Source organism: Bombina bombina, chromosome 5 (genome assembly GCF_027579735.1).
Source record: "Bombina bombina isolate aBomBom1 chromosome 5, aBomBom1.pri, whole genome shotgun sequence".
Taxonomy (NCBI): Eukaryota; Metazoa; Chordata; class Amphibia; order Anura; family Bombinatoridae; genus Bombina; species Bombina bombina.
The window spans coordinates 726,019,237-726,046,781 of NC_069503.1; the positions used below are offsets into that span (position 1 = coordinate 726,019,237).

At 41.2% G+C, this 27,545-nt stretch overlaps 1 protein-coding gene across 5 annotated transcripts in view; it reads right to left on the reverse strand.

Moving 5' to 3' along the window:
* The window catches only part of ATXN1 (ataxin 1), a 759,530-nt gene that overhangs the window by 35,388 nt on the left and 696,597 nt on the right, over positions 1-27,545 (reverse strand). For all 5 annotated transcript variants that reach the window (XM_053714766.1, XM_053714770.1, XM_053714767.1 and 2 more), the window contains one exon: positions 630-2,655. In XM_053714766.1, the coding sequence (XP_053570741.1) occupies positions 630-2,486 (1,857 nt within the window). In that variant the 5' untranslated portion in view covers positions 2,487-2,655. The remainder of the gene's footprint in view (positions 1-629; positions 2,656-27,545) is intronic.

The following is a 27,545-nucleotide window of genomic DNA, read 5'->3' on the forward strand; positions in this document are numbered from 1 at the left end:
CAGTTGGGAAGTATCAGACATACACACACATATTATACACACACACATATACAGATATACACATATATATCTATAAACACATACGATTATACAGGCACACATATATATATATATATATATATATATATATATATATACTGTATATATGTATATATATATATATATACACACACACACACACACATATATATATATTTGCACACATACATACAAACACACACATAAATATAAATACACACACACAGTATCTATCTATACACAAAGAAATACACACACACACACACATATATATATATATATACATACACACACATACACACACACACATATATATACTATGAATACACACAAATATATATACACACACACAACACACATACTAGAGCACAGGTGATCTGCTGATGGGATATTTTGTTCCATACTTCAGGCAACGCATTACTGTTAATATTCACAATGTCGGTTAATATATAGAACTTATTCATTATGCATTGCACCTTAGTAATTATTTTTTAAAGACAACTAAGTAATTCTGTATGTGCAATGATTCTAAACTAATTATTCTTTATGCCAGCTAGGAATTGAAAAAGTTCCCTATATTTAGCATCATTTGCAGATTGTTCTTCACTCACCTGTGCACGGTGCTCTCCTACTGCAAACTGTACAATTGCAATCCCTGGACTCTGGCTGTTATCAATCCTCTCCACAGTGCTGGAGTCTATTTTCAAGTCGGTGCTGATATCTGCGCTTTGTATGAAGTCTTCTGTTTTCAAATCCTCTACTTTCTTTAGCTCACCGTTGGCCAGCTGTATGATTGACCCTTTCATAAAATAAGGGGGCAGTGTAGGGTTTGTTGACACATTAGAAGCCACAGACTGTACAACTGGGAGGTGTATTTGAGCTGGGACCAATGCAGTCTGGTAAGCCGTTTGCGTTGCCATTGACTCAGCACTGTAGTTATCGCTTTTAGGAATGGGCGTAGTGACAAATGTATGAGGCACTGCTGCAAATTGGGGAGATGAAGTGACAATAGCAGGTGCTACCCCAACCCCTGATGATTCAATTTCTGGATTGCCAACTGGTATGAGCAAAGGCTGGGTTCCAGGGATAACCAAGTGCTGTGGCAAATTTCCAGGGTAGCCAATGGTTTGCTGCTGACTGCTGAGATAGCCAATAACTGGCTGTTGTGTACCCGCATAAAAGGCTGCAGCAGGCAGCCCAACAGAAAGTTGCTCTGCTGCACTGTGTGTTGTTTGGATGACTGTGTGAGGGGATAAGGTGGTCACTGTTTTAACACCTTCTGGGCATAGAGTCTGTTGTGGGGATAAAGCATAGGACCGGTGGGCTGGCTTTCCTAAATGTAAGCTTCCCTTGTTATGAACTGCTGAGGGTGAGGTTTCTCTCTTAATGGTCTGTTGGACATCCATGTCCGTGGCAGTAGTGTTGCTGTTGGGTACTACCATAACTGAGGTCCGAACACCTGAGGAATCCCGAGTACTGTAATCAGTACTAGGATGAACAACTACGTGCCTTGACTCAAAATGTTGAGAAGCTGGTTTATTATTGCCTGCTTTCATTAACTGTGCATCTGTAGAAGGAGAAACTCCAAATCTTCTAACTTTCTCGATTTCCCCATTTAATAATTCCTTAGGTTGTGATCTGAAACTTTCTTCCTTCTTTGTAGGGTCCCTAGTGATGTAGTGAGTTCCTGGATCTGAGTAGTGCAAAAGCACTTGTGAAGTGGGACCCAAGGCAAGTGTAGGGTGATTATGTAAATGAACTGGGATGGTCGGTGGTGACAGAGTTCTGATGCCACTCTGTGATGAATTAGAAATATGGACATATTGACTTGGCTGGGTATGTGGTGATCCTGCTGAAATCAATCCAGAATTCCGATCTAGATGTGGTTCGATTTTATGCCCTTGTTGACTAAAGTTACCCACACTTGCTATCAGAGTGGAATAAGCCTCCATCTGGGAGCGTTGTGATGGAGTGGTAACACTTGCTGATGATACAGCACTAGAAGTGGAATTTGATGTAGGTGATATAAGTTGTGATGGGATGAATCCTGCATATGGTCCACTATAGGGAGGCCCAATGAAATGAAAAGTATGGGGCACATTTGTATATTGCACAGGAGACACAGATGCCCCTGATTGTGTAGTTTGATAAAGGGCAGGAACTGTTGTTGCCACTGGTACTGACCTTGGAGCACTGGGGGTGGCATAGTCCATATTGGTAGAAAGTGATTTATGTAAAACTGCCCCCTGTTGTAAACCAGTTTCTGGTGAAGCTCCAGCTTGCCCATGGTGACGTCCACCCAAGCTGCTTTGGTTGCTGGTTGTGGTGGAGATCCATGGCAAGTTATCTGTACGGTGGTTTTCACTCCTCAGTCCGACTGTCTTCTCTTCAGAAGGTCGACTGGTGGCGGGTAATTCTCGTTTCTTTGGTGGCAGGCTTTCATTGCTCCTTTCCTGATTAGATTTCATGTTTTGCTTTCTGCCACCCCCGCCAACCACCACTGCTCGCTCACTGTCTGACTGATACTGAGTTCAGTCTGGTGAATGGGAAGTCACATTTAATTCCTGAAGGAAAACCAACAACTTCATGTGGAATCATCTCCCTGGGAGAACGATTTTCCAGCAGGTGATGTGGAATCTATACAGAATACAAAAATATAAAACACAAAAAATTATTATGAATATTAGTGGTAAGCTATCAACATCATGAACAGGTTATATATATAAATAACGTATAGTAGCTATGCATTTTTGCCCATATTGAATTTATGAAACCAGAAGACTACATGAATGACCAGTTTAAAAATAAATATATAAAGAATATGGGATCAGAAGGACAACATATACAAGTTTCTCTTGAGTGGCACAACAGAATTTGAAGTGTGCGTGTCGTATGACAGGTCTTATTTGATGTATTTAGCCACTGTACAACATTCATCCTTACATTACAAGCCTAACAAGTATAAAATAATTCACATTAATTCATTTTTAAATATTTTTTTCACTGTTATGTGAAAAGAACATATATCACATGAGAAACTGGAGTTTGCAAAAGTGTTCACAAACAGTTCAGATGTTGTAGTTAATCAAGCCAAGCATTTTTGTTTTCTTTTAAAAAATGAGTATATGTCTACATGGTAGCAAAACATGAAGCCAAACTATCAGTTCATTCCAGGAAGCAATTTTTTTTGGTTGCATGAAAAGATTAACGTTTTTTGCACACATGGTATTTATAGCAACTTAAAAGACGCATATGCATATGTTTTATTGCTTGATAGGAGAATCATAATAGGCATTAACTTCCCTTATTTAACTAAATGAAATCACTCAAGAGAAAGCACACTGAATATCTAATAACTATTTCTATCGCTTGATAAAAAACATTTTATGTATGTACAAATATCTTTAACTATTAATTTACAATATTATATTTGTATTAGACCTTATGCTTATTTAGAGGATTATTATTGTGTTACATTATTGTGTTACTGTCTTTTTCTGTTTGTTTTATTTTGCATTTATTTATTCAATTGTGTACAAGTAACATATCTTTAGGCTCCTTATGGAAACAATTAGGACTAGATGAAATGCAGGCTTCTATGATGGGGCTACTATGTAAAAAAAATCTAGGGGGGTGTCCGAGCAACGGCCATGACTGGTCGCAGATATTAGGAGCTTCGGCTTTCAGACAAATAATCCGCCAGTTATCCACTGATTATTTTGACATCATTGTTATCATATGCAGGAGACTCATATTAGAACTCTTGCTGACCTGCTAAGTACGTTTATTTTTCTGCTATGATCAATCTAGAGCCCTAAATCGGATGGTTGGAGACTAAGGTGGCGGCCTTCTTTGCTATCTTCCAAACCTTGGAAGATAGCAAAGTAGGCCATCACCTCAGCCTCCAACCGTACAATTTAGGGCTCTAGATTGATCATAGCTGAAAAATTAACATACTTAGCAGGTCAGCGAGAGTTCTAATATGAGTTTCCTGCATATGATAGTAATGGTGTCAAAATAATCACTGCTAATTTTCACTTGAGAGACATAGGGAAGGAGAACCTATTGTCATGGAAGCTAGCATACTGAGCTCACTTAAGGTTTTTGAAGATTTACTCCAGGTTTACTTTGAAAATCTCAAGCAGACTACTAAAGTTGGGTTCCTCCCAGAACAACAATGTTCTTCGTACTACCCTGGAAAGTTTAGACAACTGCCAAGACTCTGGTGACTTCCATCCTACTGTTACACCGAAGGACATAGAGGAGACGGAGCTTTACACTCAGCAATACCTACAGACAGAAAGCGGTATTATGCTGGAAGGGGATGTTCGATATGTTCCGGTAGACAGTATGTGCAGCAATGAGTTCAACTTACCTCACACTTCGTCCATATCCCAAGAGACCAGCAGACAGAAAATGCTGATCGTGGAACTTATTCCTCTTATACAGGTAGATCACGAGTTATGTGCGCTATAGGGAATTTAACGAACGCAACCAAAGTTGCGTTATTTCACCCACTATAGCACAGCCATTACAAGTTTTACTGCACAAAATACAAGGGCTGTTTTGACGTGCTTGTGCACGCTTTCCCCATAGACATCAATGGGGAAAGCGGGTTAGAAAAAAACCTAACACTTGCGATTGCGGAATCAAAAGCTCCGTAACGCAGCCCCATTGATGTCTATTGGGGAAAAAAAAGTAACGTTTAAACCTAACACCCTAACATAAACCCTAAGTCTAAACACCCCTAATCTGCCACCCCCGACACCTACATAATGTTATTAACCCCTAATCTGCCGCTCCCGATATCACCACCACCTAAATAAATCTATTAACCCCTAATCTGCCACTCCCGATATCACCGCCACTATACTAAAGTTATTAACCCCTATTCCTTCACACCCCAACATTGCCCACACTATAATAAATCTATTAACCCATATTCTGCCGCTCCCCGACATCGCCGCCACTAAATAAAGCTATTAACCCCTAAACCTCTGGCCTCCCGCATCACTACCACTAAATAAACCTATTAACCCCTAAACTGCCAGCCCCCACATCGCAACAACCTAAATTAAACTATTAACCCCTAAACCTCTGGCCTCCCACATCACTACCACTAAATAAACCTATTAACCCCTAAACTACCAGCCCCCACATTGCAACAACCTAAATTAAACAATTAACCCCTAAACCTAACCCTAAACCTAACACCCCCTAACTTTACCATAATTAAAATAGAGCTAAATTAAAGTTACAATTATTAACTAAATAATACCTATTTAAAACTAAATACATACTTACCTGTAAAATAAAACCTATGCTAGCTACAATATAACTAATAGTTCTATTGTAGCTAGCTTAGGTTTTATTTTTATTTCACAGGTAAGTTTGTATTTATTTTAACTAGGTAGACTAGTTAGTTAATAGTTATTAACTATTTACTAACTACCTAGTTAAAATAAATACAAACTTACCTGTGAAATAAAACCTAAGCTGCCTTACACTAAAACCTACCATTACAAAAAATAAAAAAACCTACCTTTACAAAAAATAACAAACTAAATTATCCAAAATAATAAAAATTATTCCTATTCTAATACCCTTTTAAAAAAATAAAAAAAAACAACCAAAATAAAAAAAACCTAATCTATAATAAACTACCAAGGGCCCTTAAAAGGGCCTTTTGTAGGGCATTTCCCTAAAAATAACAGCTCTTTTCCTACAAAAGAATAACAAACACCCCCTAACAGTATACAAACCCCCACCCCCCAAACACACAAAATAAAAATAAAGTAAAACTTAATCTACCCATTGCCCTGAAAAGGGCATTTGTATGGACACTGCCCTTTAAAGGTCATTCAGCTCTTTTATGAAATGCCCAACCCTAATCTAAGTATAAAAACCCACCCCAAAACAAAAAAAAAAACATTACACAAAATAACAAACAAATTATCCCAAATAATAAAAATTATTCCTATTCTAATACCCATTAAAAAAAAAAAAACACCCCAAAATAAAATACCAATATCCCTTAAAAGGGCCTTTTGTAGGGCATTGCCCTAAAGAAATCAGCTTTTTTTTCTGAAAAAAATACAAAGACCCACTAACATTACAAACCCCCACCCCCCCCCCCCCCAAAAAAAAATATCTAAAAAAACTAATCTACCCATTGCCCTGAATAGGGCATTTGTATGGGCATTGCCCTGAAAAGGACATTCAGCTCTTTTGCTGCCCTTAAAAGGGCATTCAGCTCTTTTAAGAGTGCCCACCCTAATCTAAAAAAAAACACCCCAAAAAACCTTAAAAAAACCTAACACTAACCCCTCTTTAGGTACTCATAGTTGTTGAAGTCCAGCTTGAACGATCTTCTTCCCGACGGCTCCATCTTCATCCAGGCGGCTCCATCTTCATCCATCGCGGGACCAACATCTTCTTCATCCCTGCGGAGGCAGAGCGGCGATGCGCGGAAGCAGAGGTCCAGGTGAAGGTCCAAGGTGGAGGTCAAGGCGGGGGTCCAAGACGGAGGTCCATCGATCCGTCGTGTAGGTCCTCTTCATGCGATCGTCCGCCGTACACTGAGGATTGAATCAGCTAGTAGAATGAGAGCTGCGTAAATCCTTTTGGCTGATTTGAACAGCCAGTAGGATTTTAGCAGCCCTAATTCCTATTGGCTGAAACAAAATTTTCAGCCAATAGGAATGCAATGGTACCCCCAGTATAAACGGGGTATCTTGCATTTCAATCCTCAGTGTGCGGCGGACGACCGTATGAAGAATACCTCCACGGGTTAATAACTTTTGTATAGTGGCGGCGATGTCGGGGAGCAGCGGAATAGGGGTTAATACATTTTATTAGTGGTGGCGATGTCGGGAGCGACAGATTAAGGGTTAATAACTTTAATATAGTATTTGCAATGCGGGAGGGCCTCAGTTTAGGGGTTAATAGGTAGTTTATGGGTGTTTAGTGTACTTTGTAACAATTTAGTTATGAGTTTTATGTAACAGTTTTGTTGGGCAAAACTCATAATTACTGCTCTCAGATTGTGAAACGGATGTTGTCGGTATAGGCTGGAACGCAAGCTTTTTAGCCTCACCAAAAAACTTGTAATTGCTGCGCTATGGAAGTCCCATGAAAAAACGTAATTTTTACGAGTGCAGGACTGACGTTGCGTTACAGGCTAAAAGGCTTGCGGTACAGACAAGACTTGTAATGTCTGCGGTGCTGTTTTAACGCTGAAATTACAATTTTTTCAACGTTAAAACCTGAATGCAAAACTTGTAATCTAGGTGATAGTCATTTGATAGTCATTTGGGACTCTGATGTACCTCCTGGCCTGCCTACTTTGATATTGAGCCTGACACTGCCAAGGACAGCTGGAATGGATATTCAAGTTGGAAGCTCTCTGGCAGAGATGGGGTACTATGTCGGGCGGGAATGGGTTAAACCAGACATCATGGTGTGGGTCTTGGACCGAGGGTCTAGTGCTCAAGATGCTGTGAGTCCAGAATCAATCGCTTTGTGTCAGCAAGTCAAGAACTCTTTTTTCCCCCCTTATGCAGGGAGATCATATTTTCGCCATACACTGAAGAGTAACTTGAAGTGAGACAGATAATCTCCAGCTCTACTGTTGCTGTAGCTATCATTTGCCATATAACATATGAAGGGTAACAAGCTAAGTCATGGCTATAGTCTTAGCCTATATAAATAACTGTTAATCTCTACATTGCCTTTATTCACTACTTAACATTATTTAAATGTTCAAAGTGCCAGCTATGCCTTGAAATCTATATAGCCAACCATCTTGCTATCCTAAAAACTGCTGAGCTGCTAGCGGCCGTTTAGATAGCGACTTGTAATATATGGTCAGGCTGCTCATTTTAAAAATATAGCCTATTACATAAAGCTTACGTCCCTTTAGTTTGCTGTTACCTAGACTAGTAACGTTATTTTAAATTCAACAACATTTCACTCTACAGGTAGGGACTTAATGGTTATTGTTAAGCTATGCATGTATTTCGCAATTATAATACATAGGACTGTCCTTTGTAATCTGCCTTAAACTGGACATTCTGTTGACACAACACACTGGTTCTTAATTTGAATGTCCTAGTCCAGTTGCTAATAGAAACCAGATGGAGGTCACATCTTAACAACAACATAATCCCAACCATTTTACCACTAGTAGTCTGAATGTAGTCATTATGAAGGGTGATGCATATATTAGGATACCTCATGAAAAGTTGTGTGCACATTAAGTGACCAGGGTTCGCCTCTAACCATTTTTCTAAGCCAATATTTCTGAACTACATTTTATTCAATTTATTAGTTATCACATGCATTGTTATAATCCTCTGTAAATCTTTGAATAACTTAAGGCGCTTTTACTACCAATTTATGAGTCCCAGCGATCTATATGAGGTTATATATATATTTTTCTTTAATGTATAAAAGCGACCATTGTGATAACTAAAATGCTACATCACTATAATTTTGAAACTGGGCATCATAGGGTTCAAGAGTAATTCTCTGTAAATATTTAAATAACTTCAGAAGGCACTATTACCGTTTCATACTAATTATATCTATCAGGTGTCAAGGGGCCCAAAAGTGGCCGCGTGTGTGACTATCAATGTTTTTCACCTTTCATTACTAAGTGGTCCACAAGTGGCCAGCCAAATAGTCATTCATTTAGGTACTGTAAAATGGAAATATAGAGAAGCCTATGGCCCATATTTATCAAGGTCTGGCGGACCTGATCGGACACTGCGGATCGCTCGCCGTATTCAGCATTGCACCAGCAGCTCACAAGACCTGCTGGTGAAACGCCGCCCCCTGCAGACTCGCGCCCAATCCAGGGGGGTGTCAATCAAACCGATCGTACTCGATCGGGTTGATTTCCGGCGATGTCTGTCCGCCTGCTCAGAGCAGGCGGACAGGTTATGGAGCAGCGGTCTTTGTGACCGCTGCTTCATAACTGCTGTTTCTGGCGAGCCTGCAGGCTCGCAAAAACACGGGGCATCAAGCTCCACTTTTTCATGCTTATATCAGTGTCTATTGATCAACTAAATTTTTGTCATTACTGTTTTATGGCAATCATTGTATATTTTAAAAACCAGGAACAGTAGAATTCTTATAGTGGATACATTTTAGCACTCTGATCCAACTCACACTGTTTGCATTTAGTGTTCAATATATTTCTCACTAGGGGCCTAATGATCAAATGACTCTCCAGCTTGGAAAAAAATTGTAGTTCAGACTTCACAGGGGTTGAACTCACTAAATGCTCAAAAAAGGGTGGAACTCAGTGCAATATAGAACTGCATAATGTGAGAATTTTGTTACACTTATACTTTGTGCATTGCGTTTAATATTACTTTACACTTCAGACTGGGTCCTTTCAGTATTAATAAACTTTGCACTTTCTATTTTATATTGTAATATATTTAGATTTAGCTCCAGCAGTGAGTTTACACATTCTTAATATGTTTTGAAAGATTCTTTGTTAATTTAACAAATTAGGATCATGCTTTTATATTTTCTGGATATCTTTTACAAATTACATTGCTCTTTGTATTTACTGCATGGTAAACTAAAAATTACAGTTTAAGAAAGTGGGAGAGACAGGCAGTTCCCTGGACTGAACAGGGGAGTTCCAAGGGTATGTCTAAATCACAATTCCTGTGAAATGATGTAAGCATTTTAAACAAGCTGGTCTCACTGATTTATCTCGCCAGCTGTATACAGGCAATTAGCGCTCAGAAAATTAACAAGAGATCCGATCTCTGGTTAATTTTCTAAAAGTGCCCCAAATGTTCTAAAAAAATTTATAAAAAAAAAAAAAAGGTAGCATTTCTTTATTAATAAAAGACTAGGCAGTTTTTGGGCGTAAAGTTGGTGGGAGTGGCATTGAGAAAAAACAACGGCACTAAAAAGTGCCTTTCATTGAAGTCTATGGGAACTGTATGTTCCCAGTAAATATATACAGGGAGTGCAGAATTATTAGGCAAGTTGTATTTTTGAGGATTAATTTTATTATTGAACAACAACCATGTTCTCAATGAACCCAAAAAACTCATTAATATCAAAGCTGAATAGTTTTGGAAGTAGTTTTTAGTTTGTTTTTAGTTATAGCTATTTTAGGGGGATATCTATGTGTGCAGGTGACTATTACTGTGCATAATTATTAGGCAACTTAACAAAAAACAAATATATACCCATTTCAATTATTTATTTTTACCAGTGAAACCAATATAACATCTCAACATTCACAAATATACATTTCTGACATTCAAAAACAAAACAAAAACAAATCAGTGACCAATATAGCCACCTTTCTTTGCAAGGACACTCAAAAGCCTGCCATCCATGGATTCTGTCAGTGTTTTGATCTGTTCACCATCAACATTGCGTGCAGCAGCAACCACAGCCTCCCAGACACTGTTCAGAGAGGTGTACTGTTTTCCCTCCTTGTAAATCTCACATTTGATGATGGACCACAGGTTCTCAATGGGGTTCAGATCAGGTGAACAAGGAGGCCATGTCATTAGATTTTCTTCTTTTATGCCCTTTCTTGCCAGCCACACTGTGGAGTACTTGGACGCGTGTGATGGAGCATTGTCCTGCATGAAAATCATGTTTTTCTTGAAGGATGCAGACTTCTTCCTGTACCACTGCTTGAAGAAGGTGTCTTCCAGAAACTGGCAGTAGGACTGGGAGTTGAGCTTGACTCCATCCTCAACCCGAAAAGGCCCCACAAGCTCATCTTTGATGATACCAGCCCAAACCAGTACTCCACCTCCACCTTGCTGGCGTCTGAGTCGGACTGGAGCTCTCTGCCCTTTACCAATCCAGCCACGGGCCCATCCATCTGGCCCATCAAGACTCACTCTCATTTCATCAGTCCATAAAACCTTAGAAAAATCAGTCTTGAGATATTTTTTGGCCCAGTCTTGACGTTTCAGCTTGTGTGTCTTGTTCAGTGGTGGTCGTCTTTCAGCCTTTCTTACCTTGGCCATGTCTCTGAGTATTGCACACCTTGTGCTTTTGGGCACTCCAGTGATGTTGCAGCTCTGAAATATGGCCAAACTGGTGGCAAGTGGCATCTTGGCAGCTGCACGCTTGACTTTTCTCAGTTCATGGGCAGTTATTTTGCGCCTTGGTTTTTCCACACGCTTCTTGCGACCCTGTTGACTATTTTGAATGAAACGCTTGATTGCTCGATGATCACGCTTCAGAAGCTTTGCAATTTTAAGAGTGCTGCATCCCTCTGCAAGATATCTCACTATTTTTTACTTTTCTGAGCCTGTCAAGTCCTTCTTTTGACCCATTTTGCCAAAGGAAAGGAAGTTGCCTAATAATTATGCACACCTGATATAGGGTGTTGATGTCATTAGACCACACCCCTTCTCATTACAGAGATGCACATCACCTAATATGCTTAATTGGTAGTAGGCTTTCGAGCCTATACAGCTTGGAGTAAGACAACATGCATAAAGAGGATGATGTGGTCAAAATACTCATTTGCCTAATAATTCTGCACTCCCTGTATGTATATATTTAAAAATGCTGCAATCGCTGCACGACTTAACCCTTCGCTACACTTAGGTTCAGAGACGGCATCAGAACGAGACTACCATTGGAGCCTATGGAAGTGCTCCCTAGCAATGCGAACTCAAGCTCGCATTCACATTGCGCTTAGCTTATAATACCAGCGCACATTAGTGTGCGCTGGTATTACTTAGTAGAGTGCTAATAATTAGCGCTCAACTTGTAATCTAGCCCTTAGTATTTAATGTGATTGTTTTAAGGTGAAGGAGTGGGTGGAGCTATCTAATCCATAAATGGGCATGGCTTTGCTCCAAAGTGTCCCTGGACATTTTTTTCAAATGTTGGCAATTATGATATTTGCAAGGACCAAAATGTAGCTGAAATGTAGCTGATCTGATCCCATTTATTAAAAGCAATAAGTCAATGTATTTATTAATCCTTTGCCCCTACATCTTTTTTTCTGCTTGTTGACAATACATTACCCACAAAATAACTGAAATGCTCTTTCAACTGAGCAGTGGGCACAATTTTTTTGTTAGTCCTTTAAATTATAGATGATATCCAATAAAATTTCTAGCTTAAAGGAAAAAAGTGTGTTGACTGTCCAAGTGTAATGAATCATTAGATGATGTTGGTTTCCTATGGATGTACGTCACAATGTTCCCACTAACATCTATCAAGATAGATTGTCAGCCCCCGCAGACGGAGGCACGTAGGTGGAGGGTTCCTTGACCCAGGGGGAGGAGTTAGGCTCGTCAGTGCTAGGGGAAGGTTTAGGTAGGAGGTACCAGGAAGGGGAGTTTGGCGCCAGTTCAGTTGATGTTACTCACCGGACAGGAGCAGTGCTTAGATAATCTTCTTTTACAGGTCTTCTGTTGCCGGTGTCATGTAGTTGGACGAATTGCTGAGCAGGTTGCGGGACGTCGCTGGAACCAGAGGTCCGGATTGGATTCGCTCCCAGCTGGAGATTCTTCTGCAAGAGGATGGTGGTTCACCTGAGGAGGATGCTCCCGTCCCAAGAGCCAGAGCTGCGTGATGCTGGCGACCTCCAGAACGGCTCAGTCCTGTGCAGGGATCAGCTGGTGGTCGGAGGAGGAGAAGTCCCAGCGGCGGTAGAAGAGATCCTGGTGGGAAGGAGACTGCAGAGTGCTGTTTGGAGGCAGGGGCCCCAGTAGGGGCAGAGGCGGTAACGGAGGGTAAGATTGTGGGGGTGGGGTGGCCACGGGACAGAACGGCCAGGGTACATGCTGTGCAGGGCCCAAAGCAAGTTGTAAGTGCTATACAAGAAGGCCAACACGGTCTGAAGGGGCCTAGGGTGGTGGCTGAAGTGGGTTCAGGTGGCTTCAGGGATGCGTACCAGGGCCACAAGCAAGGAGAAAATTTTGAGAATGTGGGCCAGCGTGGCCGGAGGGGTCCGGTGAGGTTTCAAAGGAGGGGACATCTGTTAGGCCTGACATATATGTGGTGTGTGGGGATGCAGTTAGCCAGCCAGGCACCTCTAAGGCTGGGTCCAGTCAGTTAGGGGAAGATTTTATGGTGATAGATTCATGGCCCAGGGAGGGTGGGAGTATGGCCCAGTTTGAAGATGTTAGGGGGTTTCCAATACAGCTTGCTGAGGCCAGGCCCGTCCAAGGGGGTCAGCTGGGGGTTAAGCAGTTGCAGGTCCGCCCTAGGGCTAGGGGGGCTCCAGAAGTTTCAAGTCTAGGGCCCAAGTTATTGGGGGTAGGCCCTCTAGAGCTAGGAGGAGAGGTGTTGCAGGAAGAGGTATTCGTGGGAGGGGGGCCCTAGCGTATACTCTGAGCCTGTAGTTATAGAGGATTTCCCTAGCTCATCTGGGGATGAGGATGTTGTACCCCCTTCCCCCAGGTTAGATGAGCGTAAGAGGGATTTGGGTTTGCAATCACTTAGGGGTCTTAGGTTTCCTCATGTTAATGTTACTGGGGTGGAGCGATCTTCTGAAGGGACTCAGCTTAGAAGTCATGTGTCTGATGTTGGTGCTAATGTTTCCTCTCTACTAGCAGGTACGGTGTTAGCCTCCAGGGGCGCATCTTTGGAGCAGCAAAGTGAGAGGCGTCCTGTTGACGGCGGATGAATTCCTGGACGGAGTCAATTAATTTAGACTCTGGGGACGGTCCGGCGCCTAGTGAGGCCTACAATTCTTTGGTGGTAGGTGGCAGTATTCACACATATAGGGGCAGATTGGAAGAAGGTGGGGGTTTTCAAAAGCCTGGTAGGACTGACTTAAGGGTTGGGACAGTGGTACATAATGAGAGGGCGAGGGATGCATTTACGGCCGTCAGGGCCTCTGGTGACAGGGATGATGTTAGGCATAGGGAGGTGATGCAGAGGATTTCATCAGATTATGTTGCCTAGGTCAAAAAGAGCTAAAGGGTTGGGTGGTAATGTATTGCCGCAGAGATGTGAGGATACAGCTCCTAGGGATGAGGGCGAACTGTCTGTGGGTCATCTCCATAATGTTTTACAGGCATCTAAGGGTATTTCCCATTCTGTCGGGGGACCTCCAGCAGCGGCGGGGGCACTGTGAGTTTCGGCCGATCTTCTGGAGACACGGAACGTGACGGCGGTGGCAGGTGAGCTTTCAGGCTGGTGTAGGTCGGGGGGGGGCATCAAGGGATGTGTATCTGTAAGTCTACTGGAGGGGTTGTGGGAGTTGTTACGGAAGGTGGAGGCCTCTACGGCCCCCGTGGCTACGCTACCATCTGTGGCCAGGGCTTGGGCTCCGCCGTCAGGGGCGGAGTTTCCCATTTCCCAAAGGAGTATTCCAGGTACGATTCCCGTTGTCGGTGCTGCTGCTTTGGCTAGCCAGGGTACTGTGCAGGAAGGGCTTTTAGCTGCCACGGACGAGATTCCGGGCATTAGGGTGGCGGATACCGCAAGGTCGCAGTCTTGCCTTTGCTCTATCAGTCCTTTAGGGTTGCATTTACCCAAGGAAACGAAAGACAAGATTTGCAAGAGGGAGTATATAGAACTTTTTTCCTTGTTGCCTTTGGAGCAGTCCTTCGAGGTATCGGATGATACTAAGAAGGACTTGGGTAAGAAGGAAGAGGATGAACGTAAAAAAAGGTATCGCAAACTGCCTAGAACGTTCACTAATTGTTTCCAGGCATTTGTGACCTATGCCAGTGTGATGGCAGACAGGTTCCCGGACCAAGGGGCCCCATTGTTCTGCTACTTAGATGAGATTGCGGCTGCTCAGCGGACATACGGGGGGATGGCTTGGTGGACCTACGATGAGCAATTTCGTCAACGGCTCGCTGTCAAGTCCGATATGAAGTGGGATGACCGCGACATGGGTCTGTGGTTAAAAGTGATGACTCCTTTACGGGCCTCTCAGCCCTTTCGATATACGGCCGGTGGCAGCCAGCTGGTCGGCAGTGGGAAAAAAGGGTTTCTGTTTTGCATTCAACGACGGTCAATGCAAATGGGGCAGTACCTGTAAATTCAGGCACGAGTGCTCTGGCTGCGGAGGGGCACACGCATTCGCTAAGTGTTTTAAGAAAGGAAAGGGACCAGGGAAGCCTGATATTCCAGAAAAAGGGGGCGTCGCCAATCAGGGTGCAAAAGATGGAGCACTGGTTAGGTCAATATGGCACTGAAAGAGGTTGCCGGGAGAAAGCGGCTGTTTTACTCCACGGCTTTACTTTTGGTTTTATTATACCTTCAGTTAGTGGTTCTGAGCATTTTGAGGGTAATTTGAAGTCTGCGAGGGAGTGGCCTCAGGTGGTTCATGAAAAATTGTTAAAAGAAGCGTTTGGTGCTTTGCCTTTCCCCGGGTTACAAAAATCTCCTCTGGGAGTGGTTCCAAAAAGGGAGGCTGGTAAATTCCGGCTTATCCACCACTTATCGTACCCGAAAGGGAACTCCGTAAACGAAGGTATTCCTCCTGAGCTAGTTTTAGTGAAGTATGATTCTTTTGATTCGGCGGTGGAGCTGGTTCGGGTAGCTGGAAAGCATGCTTTGCTAGCTAAGGTGGACATCGAGGCAGCTTTCAGGCTATTGCCAGTTCACCCGGTTTTTCAAAGATTGCCGGGTTGCTGTTTTGATGGTTGTTTTTTTGTGCACCTCTGTCTCCCGATAGGGTGTTCGATCTCGTGTTCATTATTTGAGAGTTTTAGCACCTTCTTGGAGTGGGTGGTCAAAAAACTGTGGGCCCTGCTGGTGAGGCGGTTTGCGCCGCGTTGAGGGACACGTTTTACCAGATTGCTTATGAATTCGGTGTTCCAATTGCGCTAGAAAAATCTAAAGGACCAGTGACATGTTTGAGTTTTTTGGGGATCACATTGGATTCTGATCTCATGGAATGTAGGCTTCCGCCTAACAAAGTGGAAGATTTAATTATGGTAATTAATTACTTCCTATCAGTCAAGAAGGTAAAATTGGTGGAGATGCAATCGTTGCTAGGTAAACTTAATTTTTCCTGCCGTATCATTCCTGTGGGGAGGGTCTTTTGCAGGAGGCTTTCCCTTGCTACAGCAGGGATTGGTCGGCCTCATCATTTCATTAGGTTGACTGACCCGCTTAAAAAGGATTTGGGTGTGTGGAGGGTTTTCCTGGCACATTTCAATGGTACAGCATTGATCCAGGCTCCAAGGGCCTCGGCTGAGGAATTGGGACTGGTGACGGACGTGGCTGGGAGCAGGGGTTTCGGGGCCATATTTGGGCACGAATGGTGCGCCTCAGAGTGGCCGGATGGGTGGAAGGGGTTGGACTTGATCAAAAATTTAGTGTTTTTGCAACTATTTCTTTTACTGGTGGCTTTGTTTGTATGGAGCGCAGATTTGCGGGATCGGTCTATTTTGTTTTCGACTGATAATTTGGGTGTGGTGTCTGCTGTTAACTGTTTGCGTTCTTCATCTCCTCCAGTAGTTCGGCTGTTGAGGGTTTTCTTCCTGCAGTGTATGAAATTGAATGTGTTGGTAAGGGCACAGCATTTGCCAGGTGCACAGAACTCTATTGCTGATGCGCTTTCTCGTTCGCAGTGGAGGCGATTTCGGGATTTGGCGCCATGGGCAGACGACAGGGGAAAAGATGTTCCGGAGTTGTTGTGGACCCTTGGTACGGAGGACTTGCCGATTTGGTGAGAGCCTCCTTGGCACCGAGTTCATGGAAAGTGTACTCTAAGGTTTGGGAGTCTTTGGAGGAGTTCCTTCGGCAGCATAAAGTGGTTGAGGGGGAGGCAGCCTGTCAGAGATTACTGCTTGAATGGATATGGAGTTGGAATCTTGACAATCTGTCTCCTTCATCAGTGGAAAAACGTTTAGCTGCCTTGTCATTCCGTTTCAAACTGTTGAACGTTGTGGATATTACAAAATCCTTTTGTATTCGTCAAATTATTAAGGGAATGAAACGGAACCGGCAACGCTTTGATGGCCATCGCCCAGTTACTTTCTCTGTACTTTTATTGTTGTGGAATGCATTGGCAATGGTGTGTGATTTGCCTTACAAAGTCTTGCTGTTTCAAACGGCTTTCGTTTTGGCTTTTTTTTTGTGCTTTTCGCATCTCTGAGCTGATTAGTGGTTCACAAGCAAGTCAAGGTGGTTTGGGTTTTTCACATGTAGTGGTTACGGACAAGCAAGTGTCCATATTTTTGAGTCGGTCAAAGACCGATCAGTTGGGTAAGGGCGCAAATATTTTGTTGTTCCCTACGGGGTTGGAGATTTGCCCGTGCGGTTTTGGAGCATGCGAAGACTTTCCCTCCTCCACAGGTGTTAGTCATACATGCTGGGGGTAATGATTTGTGTTTCATACCTCAGAGAGACCTGGTGTGGCGGATTAAAAATGATTGTGCAAGGCTTCAAGTTTTGTTTCCAAAGTTGCTGATTGTATGGTCCAATATAGTGCCGCGTCTGATCTGGCGGGCAGCCTGGGATCACTGTCGATTGGATAACAGTAGGCAGAAAGTAAACAAGCTCGTCGCTTCTTTGTAAAAAAAGTTGGGGGTGCATTGGTTTACCATGATGATTTGGAGGACGTGGGTGTTGGGGAGTTTTATAGGCGGGATGGCGTTCATTTGAACGAGTTTGGGCTCCGGCTCTTCATTCTCAACATTCAAGAGAAATTACAATTTTTGATGTGAAGGGTGGCGGAACTGGAAGGATTTATCCTCCCAGTTTGTGGCGGGTGTGCTAGGCATCAAAATTTTATGACCATGGCAAAAAGGGGTTTTTATTGGGTAGCCTCCCCAAGGGGTGGGAGAGCTGGGTTATCAGCTACTTGTGCACGGGGTCCCTTGAAGCTGAGAAAAAGAGTAAAATAAATAACGGATTGGGCACCTTGCTATGTCCAGCGGAAATAAAGACGGCCTGGTCAATAAAAAATTGTGGATTTGAAAGTGGAAGATTATACATTATATTGGTGCTGGCACAAACAAAGAAATGGTCATTGATTTTCATCATGTTATTGTGTTTAACAGTGGTTAATTTATAAGTGTTATTTAAAGTTATGTGTTATTTAATAAACAGGCCGTGGCCAGATCTTTATCCAAATCTAAGTCTCTGTCTTTATTTTATTTAAGTATTGCTATAAATGATGTTTTTGCTGAGAGCCAGGGAATGGACGACTCAATGGGTCATAATTGAAACATACCAAAAGCTTGGCAGAAAAATCCTGAATATGATAACTGTTTAATGCATATCAAAATGAAAAAACAAAAAAACATAATTCCCAATCTAATCCAAAGGAAGATATATTGATTGTTGCTATAGCCAACATGTAGTTTGCTTCACAAGAACATAGAAACCCCCGTAGGGTGGTAAGGATTTAAAAAAAAAAAATTAAGATACACATATTTGTTCAATAAAAAAAGGAGTAATACAATTTAAATAACTTTCCAATTAATTTTTATTATCAAATTTGTTTTGTTCTCTTTGTATCATTTGTTGAAAAGTATACCTAGGTAGAATCAGAAGCGGCTGATTGGTGATTTCACAAAAATGCTTCTTGCCATTGGCTTTTAGCTAGCTCCCAGTAGTGCAGTGTTGCTCCTTCAACAAAGAATACCAAGAGAATTAAGCAAATTAGATAATAAAAAGTAGATTGGAAAGTTGTTTAAAATTGTATGCGCTATCTGAATCACAAAAGAAAACATTTGGGTTTCATGTCCCTTTAATGCTTTTACTGCATGAACGCATCCTCATAAAAGGCACAATTAAACTGACAGAGGGGCCTTTTTATGAAAGGGGTTTGTTAGGTTTTTTTGGTGTGTTTTTTTTTTTTCTTTTTATTTTAGGACAACTTTTAGAGTAGTTTTTTTTATATAGCCTTTTTTGTTTTTTTGGGGTTGGGGGATTAATTGTACAGTGGTGTAGATTTATTTTGTTTAGAAAAAGAGCTGGCCCTACAAAAGGCTATTTTAAGGGCTATTGCTGTAGTTTCGTGTTAGTATCATTTTTTTTCTTTTCTTTTTTAAAGGTACTGTTATTTTTTTTTTTTTTTTTTACAGATATGGTTGATATGTTTTAGGGTAACTTAGGAGGTGTTAGGTTAGGGTATTAGATGTTAGTGGGTTATTTTGCGATAGGGGTTGCGGCAATTTAGGAGTTAATAGGGTAGTGGGTTACTTTGCGACGGGGGTTGTGGCAGTCTAGGGTTAATAGTGTAGTGGGTTACTTTTGGATGGGGTTGTGGTGGGTAAGGGGTTAATAGTGTACTGGGACTTTGCGGTGGGCTATGCGGCAGGTTAGGGGTTGTTAGAGTAGGGGCTTATAGTGATTAGGGTTAACGCGAGTATGGGTATTAGTTTTTTTTAACTTACAACAACATTTAAAATTAGGGGGAGGTAAAATGTGAGTTTAAAATCCTCCACTACGCACAAAATATAGAGAAAATAACTCATTGTGTAGTTCATTAACAAATCTAGACAGGCCAGAAGGCTTGTTTTTCCCACAGAAAACCTCTAAATTACAGTGTTTCCAATGCAGCAAAGGATTCTGGGTAAGATATGCAAATTCGGTTCACAATGACACACCTTTTTACTTCAAGCCTGCTTTTCAGCAGATTCCCTTTATGCCAAAGCATCGCTGTTCACACAGCTTATAAGCTTAGCTAGGGTTAGTGCAGTGATTCATAACCATCCCAGGACAGACTGTTTCGTAGTTTTTGCTACTCATCAGCTGGAAGAAGGTTTGAATCACTGCTTCGTGACGTTGATTTCGGGGCAAAATACAACAACATTTAAAATTAGGCGGAGGTAAAAGGTGAGTTTAAAATCCTCCACTACGCACAAAATATAGAGAAAATAACTCATTGTGTAGTTCATTAATCAATCTAGACAGGCCAGAAGGCTTGTTTTTCCAACAGAAAACTCACCTTTTACCTCCCCCTAGTGCGTAGTGAAGGATTTTAAACTCACCTTTTACCTCCCCCTAATTTTAAATGTTTTTGTATTTTTCCCCGAAATCAACTTCACCAAGCAGTGATTCAAACCTTCTCCCAGCTGATGAATAGCAAAAACTACGAAACAGTCTGTCCTGGGATGGTTATGAATCACTGCACTAACCCTAGCTAAGCTTATAAGCTGTGTGAACAGCGATGCTTTGGCATAAAGGGAATCTGCTGAAAAGCAGACTTTAAGTAAAAAGGTGTGTCGTGAACTGAATTTGCATATCTTATCCAGAATCCTTTGCTGCATTGGAAACACTGTAATTCAGAGGTTTTCTGTGGGAAAAACAAGCCTTCTGGCCTGTCTAGATTTGTAAATGAACTACACAATGAGTTATTTTCTCTTTTTTTAACTTGTAATACGCACGCTTCTGACATGCGCAAAGAGCAGAAGTTGAGCAGAGTTAGCCTGTGAGCAGGAGTGGTAATTACCACAACACTCGTGGTCCAGCCATAAATGTGAAGTCAAAAGTGAATACAACACAGAGTTCATTACAAGCATATTGAAATGCAAACAGCACATAGAAGTCAGATGCAGCGTTTTACTGCAAATGTTTTTCTTGTTTTATTACAGATCTTGCAACTGCAGTTTGTAGTCGCTGTGGTGATTAATAAATCTAGCCCTTAACTTCAAGGTAACTTCATGAAGCAAAATAAGGTTTTAGTCACAAAAGGGGATGAGCTCATTAATTAGCAACAGTGCAGAGTCACGATTATAATCATTACTGCATGTATTGTCCTCCAACCTGGAACTTGGAAACAAATGTATGGTGAATACAAAAATGATAGAAATGTTTAAAGGGATAGGGAGGTCACAAAAAAAACTTTTATGATTCAAACAGAGCATGTCATTTTAAGACATTTTTAAATTCACTTCAATTTTCAAATTTACTTTGTACTCTTGGTATCCTTTGTTAAAGAAACAAACCAAAAAAAGAATATGTAGATATCATACACTATTAAGTGACTGGTGGTTACAGATTTTTGCCTCACCATATGTTTTCAGCTAGCTACCAGTAGTGCATTACTGCTGTGAAGCTGGCTTTAACTTTGTGTTTAATTTGCAGGGGTTAAACAAGGTTATATGGAAGAAATGCTGATAGATATATACACTTACTGAGCAGGCACTCATAATGACAATTAGAGGATATTCCGTTTACTTTACTACCAGTTTATCTAATGCAGGCTAAAAAAGAAAATAAAGTAACTTTTGGTGGGAAACACATAACATTCTGCAGAGAAAAGTGCTGAATTTTACCAGGATTGAGGAGGTGGATGATAAAATAAGTGAGAAAACAACTGTGAAGGGAAGACTGTTAAAGAGGATAGCTGAAGAGAAAAAAACTAAACAAGTGGTGATTCTTTATCAGGAACAGCAGCCTCTGGGCACAGTAAACTGAAATCACACTCATTCTGTTTTTAGGTATTTAAACCTTTAAACATTACTAGCAGTGTTCAGTGAACATTAGGAGATCTCATTTAACCCTTTGAGTGCTAAGCACTTTCCCACCTAGGTGCTAAGCTTATTTGAGGGATTTTTAATTTTTTTAAATATTTTTTTTTTTTACTTTTCTTTTTTTGTCAGATCCCCTTATACCATTGCCAAGGTTATGTACATACCTTTCCAATGGTAGGTCTTGGGGGTCTGTAGCTGCTTAGATGCCTGAGATACAGGCTTCTAAGCAGCATGCCCCTTTTCCCTATACTTATTGTATTATGTTAATAAAGTTGTGCGGTGACGTCATCACTTCATTGCGCGTGATGTCACCACACAAAACGTGAAGCCACGGTGATGCCTGTCACTATACAGGCCCAAGCGCTGGATAAGGAGCGGGTGGGAGCCCCCAGATCTCCGTCAAGGTGGGAGAGTGCTAGCGACGGCTCTGAGCCATCGTTAGCACCTGAGTGGAAAACTCTGCGACGGCTCAGCACTCAAGGGGTTAAAGGGACACTGCATACACATATTTGTATTGCACATGTGAAAGAGCAGCATGTATACCTATTTGGATTTAAAGGGATATGAAACCCAGACATTTTTTTGGTGATTCAGACAGAGCATGCAATTTAAAAAAGTTTCCAATTATTATCAAATTCGCTTTCTTCCCATGGTATTCTTTGTTGAAGAGATACCTAGGTAGGTATCTGGAGCACTACATGACAGGACATAGTGCTGCCATCTAGTGCTCTTGCAGATGGATCACATTATTGCAAAACTAATGCCATATAATGCTCCAGACACATGCACACTCCTGAGCTTACGTCCCTATTTTTCAACAAACGATACCAAGATAACTAAGAAAAAATCGATAAAAGAAGTCAATTAGAATGTTCATTAGAATTGTATGGCCTATCTGAATAATGAAAGAAATATTTGGGGTATCAAGTTCCTTTAAATTGAAGCCAGCAGAAGATGCATGTGGGCTAGAGAGTTATTTATTATTTACTGGCTGACACGGACATCTCCCACATATTTTATGAGCACCCACAAGTCTGATAGGACACAGTAAGGTCTATTTTAAAGTGTTCATAAACATGCATCTCTTTATCCCAACAGGGAACAAAAGAAACGACTCTCAACTTCAATGTGCTATAAGAAATGTTCATTATACCAGACTCAGGTAAATAGTACAATTGTTAATTATGCAATTCTACTGCATTGAGTGGTCCTTTAAGTGAGGAATGATGAAAGGGAAATTAAAGTTGGGACACTGGGGATTGCAACTACCATATCTGTGAAATGCAGATGTTCACTTGCAACAGTTCTATAATAATATATCAAATACAGGTGGCTGAGCTATAAGGCATTTGTAGCTAAGAAAGCACTAAAAGGAATTCCTATGTAAGAAAACGCTATAAGGAATTCATACGTAAGAAAGCGCTAAAAGGAATTCCTATGTAAGAAAGCACTATAAGTTATTCATACGTAAGAAAGCGCTATAAGGAATTCATACGTAAGAAAGCGATATAAGGAATTCATATGTAAGAAAGCGCTATAAGTAATTCATACGTAAGAAAGCGCTATAAGGAATTCATACGTAAGAAAACGCTATAAGGAATTCATATGTAAGAAAGCGCTATAAGGAATTCATATGTAAGAAAGCCCTATAAGTAATTAATACATAAGAAAGCGCTATGAGGAATTCATACGTAAGAAAGCGCTATAAGGAATTCATATGTTAGAAAGCGCTATAAGGAATTCATACGTAAGAAAGCGCTATAAGGCTTTCATATGTAAGAAAGCACTATAAGGAATTCATATGTAAGAAAGCGCTAAAAGGAATTCATATGTAAGAAAGCGCTATAAGGAAGTCATACGTAAGAAATTGCTATGAGGAATTCCAATGTAAGAAAGCGCTATAAGGAATTCATATGTAAGAAAGCGCTATAAGGAAGTCATATGTAAGAAAGCGCTAAAAGGAACTCATATGTAAGAAAGCGCTATAAGGAAGTCATATGTAAGAAAGCGCTATAAGTCATATGTAAGAAAGCGCTATAAGGAATTCATATGTAGGAAAGTGCTATAAGGAATTCATATGTAGGAAAGTGCTATAAGTAATTCATATGTAAGAAAGTGCTATAAGTAATTCATATGTAAGAAAGCACTAAAAGGAACTCATATGTAAGAAAGCGCTATAAGTCATATGTAAGAAAGCGCTATAAGGAATTCATATGTAGGAAAGCGCTATAAGGAATTCATATGTAAGAAAGTGCTATAAGGAATTCATATGTAGGAAAGCGCTATAAGGAATTCATATGTAAGAAAGTGCTATAAGAAAGTTATATGTAAGCTTGCAATGTGGTTGAGCCTACAGCTAAGATGGTTCTGGGATTTCTTTAGGACTCTGAAGAATATTTCTGACAAAAGATATTATGAAGAAAGTATGGAATTGTAATGACACCCACAGCAGAACATTTTGATGTAACCTGTTGTAAAGATATGTTATAATACTGTCAACTCAGTGTTCACCTAGTAACCCACAATATACAGAAATTCTACTTTCATTTGCATGTGCAACATTGCTTAATACCCTTCAGTTCCTCCTATAAACTCATTTCTGTTTAGTCCTTTTAGAATTACAAACTCGGTTGCCATGAGATGTTCTCAGTAGAAATAGACTACATACAATACAGAATTGCTAATGTGGTCCAAATGATCCAGTTTATTTAATTGATTACAATTTCATTCTTTACCTTTGTTTTTGTCATTTGAAATATCCTTTTTTCCACCTGTTGAAGCTGCCACCTATAATGATCTTTTTAATACTGTAGTACTGGGTATTGAAAAGCTTGGTAAAAGACAGGCAGCAGCAGAAATCATCAACCTTCTAGTGGTGGGCAAGAGAGAAAAGCCCATTTAAAGGGTGTTCCTGCATCTGTGTTGAGTATAATCAATTCTTATCAGCTGTTTGCCTAAGTACAATACAGGTATACCCCGCTCATACAGCGGGTTAGGGACCGGAGCCCCGCTGTAAAGTGAAAACCGCCTTAAAGTGAAACAAGGCAGTTTTAGCTTTCTTTTCACTAACCAGTGTGTTTAAAAACATGAAAACATGTTTGAACTAACATATAGTAGGGGTGCAATAGCGCTATGTTTAGTTTAACACTGGCACAGCACAGTATTCAATTAGTATTCAATAAATACTGTACCTGTAAAATAGTGACAATGGGCTATATTTAACAAGATCTGGCGGACCTGATCCGACAGTGTGGATCAGGTCCGCCAGACCTCGCTGAATACGGCGAGCAATACGCTCGCCGTATTCAGCATTGCACCAGCAGCTCACAAGAGCTTCTGGTGCAAAGCCGCTCCCTGCAGACCAGCAGGGGGGTGTCAATCAACCCGATTGTACTCGATCGGGTTGATTTCCGGCGATGTCTGTCCGCCTGCTCAGAGCGGACAGGTTATGGAGCAGCGGTCTTTGTGACCGCTGCTTCATAACTGCTGTTTCTGGCGAGCCTGCACAGGGCATCAAGCTCCATTCAGCGCTTGATAGATAGGCCCCAATTACAGTAGTAAAATTTGCCAAACTATAGCACTGAGACACAGATTGCACTGTAATGCTGCAAACTGAGTGAACTAAGCATAACAAAATGGTGCCAGTCACGTTTCTCGCAAACTCACGATGATTACAGCACTGTGTCAAAATCCTTGGAGGTTGAACTTCAGCTCCACAAAGCGCTGTATTAACGAATCGCTGTAAAGTGAAGCGCTGTAAAGTGAGGTATACCTCTATATATTATAAACAAATGACGTTTTGAATATATGTTAGCGCCATACTGAGAAGGAGAAATAGTATGGCTCTTTTTATGTCAGTTAGAGGGTTATATCAGACAATGAATGTGTTACCATCAGGGACTATCTATTTTAGTTTCTGAAGAGCTTGAATTGTGGTTTTACTTAATTCACACTAATCTTAAAAGCCTGCAATCTGTTTAATCTGTTTAGTCTTTTCAGCACGACAACCATGCTTTTTAAAGCACATCCAAACATTGTTATAAAATAGAAAGCTTACATTAGTGCTAAAACTCTTAAAGGAACACATTGGTTTTAAAGTTTGTATTGCTGCAGGAGTCACTTTACATTTAAACCAGCAATAGATGAATTAAAATATTCCATTGAGACAAATAATGCTCTAGGACATGCAATGTCATTATCTCATTCTTCATTGGAGAAAGGACTGAGGATATGTACTGATGCAGACTCACTAGGCAGAACAACGGAACAAAGAGCGGCTCCTGCAGCTCACAAAACTACACAGCCATCTATTTACTATGAAAGTCATTCTACACTACTGAGCGTCCCGCTGGGTAAGGCAAATGATTTATGATCTTTACCACAGGCGATGGGATGAATAGGAATAATACAAAAGCCTACACGCTGCAGAGCTCAAGTAGTACTTTCACGTGTGCTGGATTTCTAATCTGCATCTGTTGTCTGGATTGTATACATCTGAAATCACTCTCAGGAGCCTTGGCAGAAAACCTGTTTCCTGCTTACTTGCATAACGATTCAAGTTTCAATCTAAACAAACTCTGCATGTCCTGTTTTTATTTTGCACTCTCTGAATCATATTTCATTTCTCAGTCAAAAAGGTGGGTTTGTACAAGTGTTGTAAACCGAGTCGCCATTAATAAAGCCTCTTCTTCCCACACCCTGTACATGCACCTCCCTCTAATGAGGAAACACGGCACTGTCCATCCATGAGCAATCAATGCTCTTTCTTCTTCTTCTTCTTCTTCTTCTTCTTCTTCTTCTTCTTCTTCAAATAAAGGCAACAATCTTCTACAAAAGTTTTCCTAATATTAGTTCTACAGAATTCACCATAAAAGTCTATGGGGATTTCTGTAGCTAAATCATTTGATAAGGTTTTCTAAAGGATTTTGATGAACCCCATAGTCTTAATTAAAGACTTAAACAAGTGACACAGACTACTTCACAGCAGTAGCAACCTACATAAGAGGGCCCTGGTCCAAAACTCCCCCCATCCCAAAGGTAACTTAGTAGTAAGCAATAGTAATAATACACATGCTGCTCTGTATAATGACAGACAGATAATGGACCTGCAACCTGCACTAATAAAAGGCTCCCCTTCACTTCACCCATCAATGTATAGACTGGCTTCTATGGGACTCCACAGGTATAGACTGGCTGCTATTTGATTACCTAGATATAGTATGGCTTCTATTTGACTCCCTAGGTATAGACTGGCTGCTATTTGATTACCTAGATATAGTATGGCTTCTATTTGACTCCCTAGGTATAGACTGGCTGCTATTTGATTACCTAGATATAGTATGGCTTCTATTTGACTCCCCAGTTATAGGCTGGCTGCTATTTGACTCCCCAGGTATAGGCTGGCTGCTATTTGACTCCCCAGATATAGTATGGCTTCTATTTGACTCCCCAGATATAGTATGGCTTCTATTTGACTCCCCAGATATAGTATGGCATCTATTTGACTCCTTAGGTATAGGCTGGCTGCTATTTGACTCCCCAGATATAGTATGGCTTCTATTTGACTCCCCAGTTATAGGCTGGCTGCTATTTGACTCCCCAGGTATAGGCTGGCTGCTATTTGACTCCCCAGATATAGTATGGCTTCTATTTGACTCCCCAGATATAGTATGGCATCTATTTGACTCCTTAGGTATAGGCTGGCTGCTATTTGACTCCCCAGATATAGTATGGCTTCTATTTGACTCCCCAGGTATAGACTGGCTGCTATGACTCCCCAGGTATAGGCTGGCTGCTATTTGACTCCCCAGATATAGCATGACTTCTACGGGACTCCCCAGGTATAGACTGGCTGCTATGGGCTCCCCAGATATAGTATGGCTTCTATTTGACTCCCCAGGTATAGGCTGGCTGCTATTTGACTCCCCAGGTATAGAATGGCTGCTATGACTCCCCAGGTATAGGCTGGCTGCTATTTGATTACCCAGATATAGTATGACTTCTACGGGACTCCCCAGGTATTGACTGGCTGCTATGGGCTCCCCAGAACTTGGGCCCTTATGCCATTGCACCTGCTGCACCAATGGCAATCACAGATCATCAGAACAAAAATGATATAAA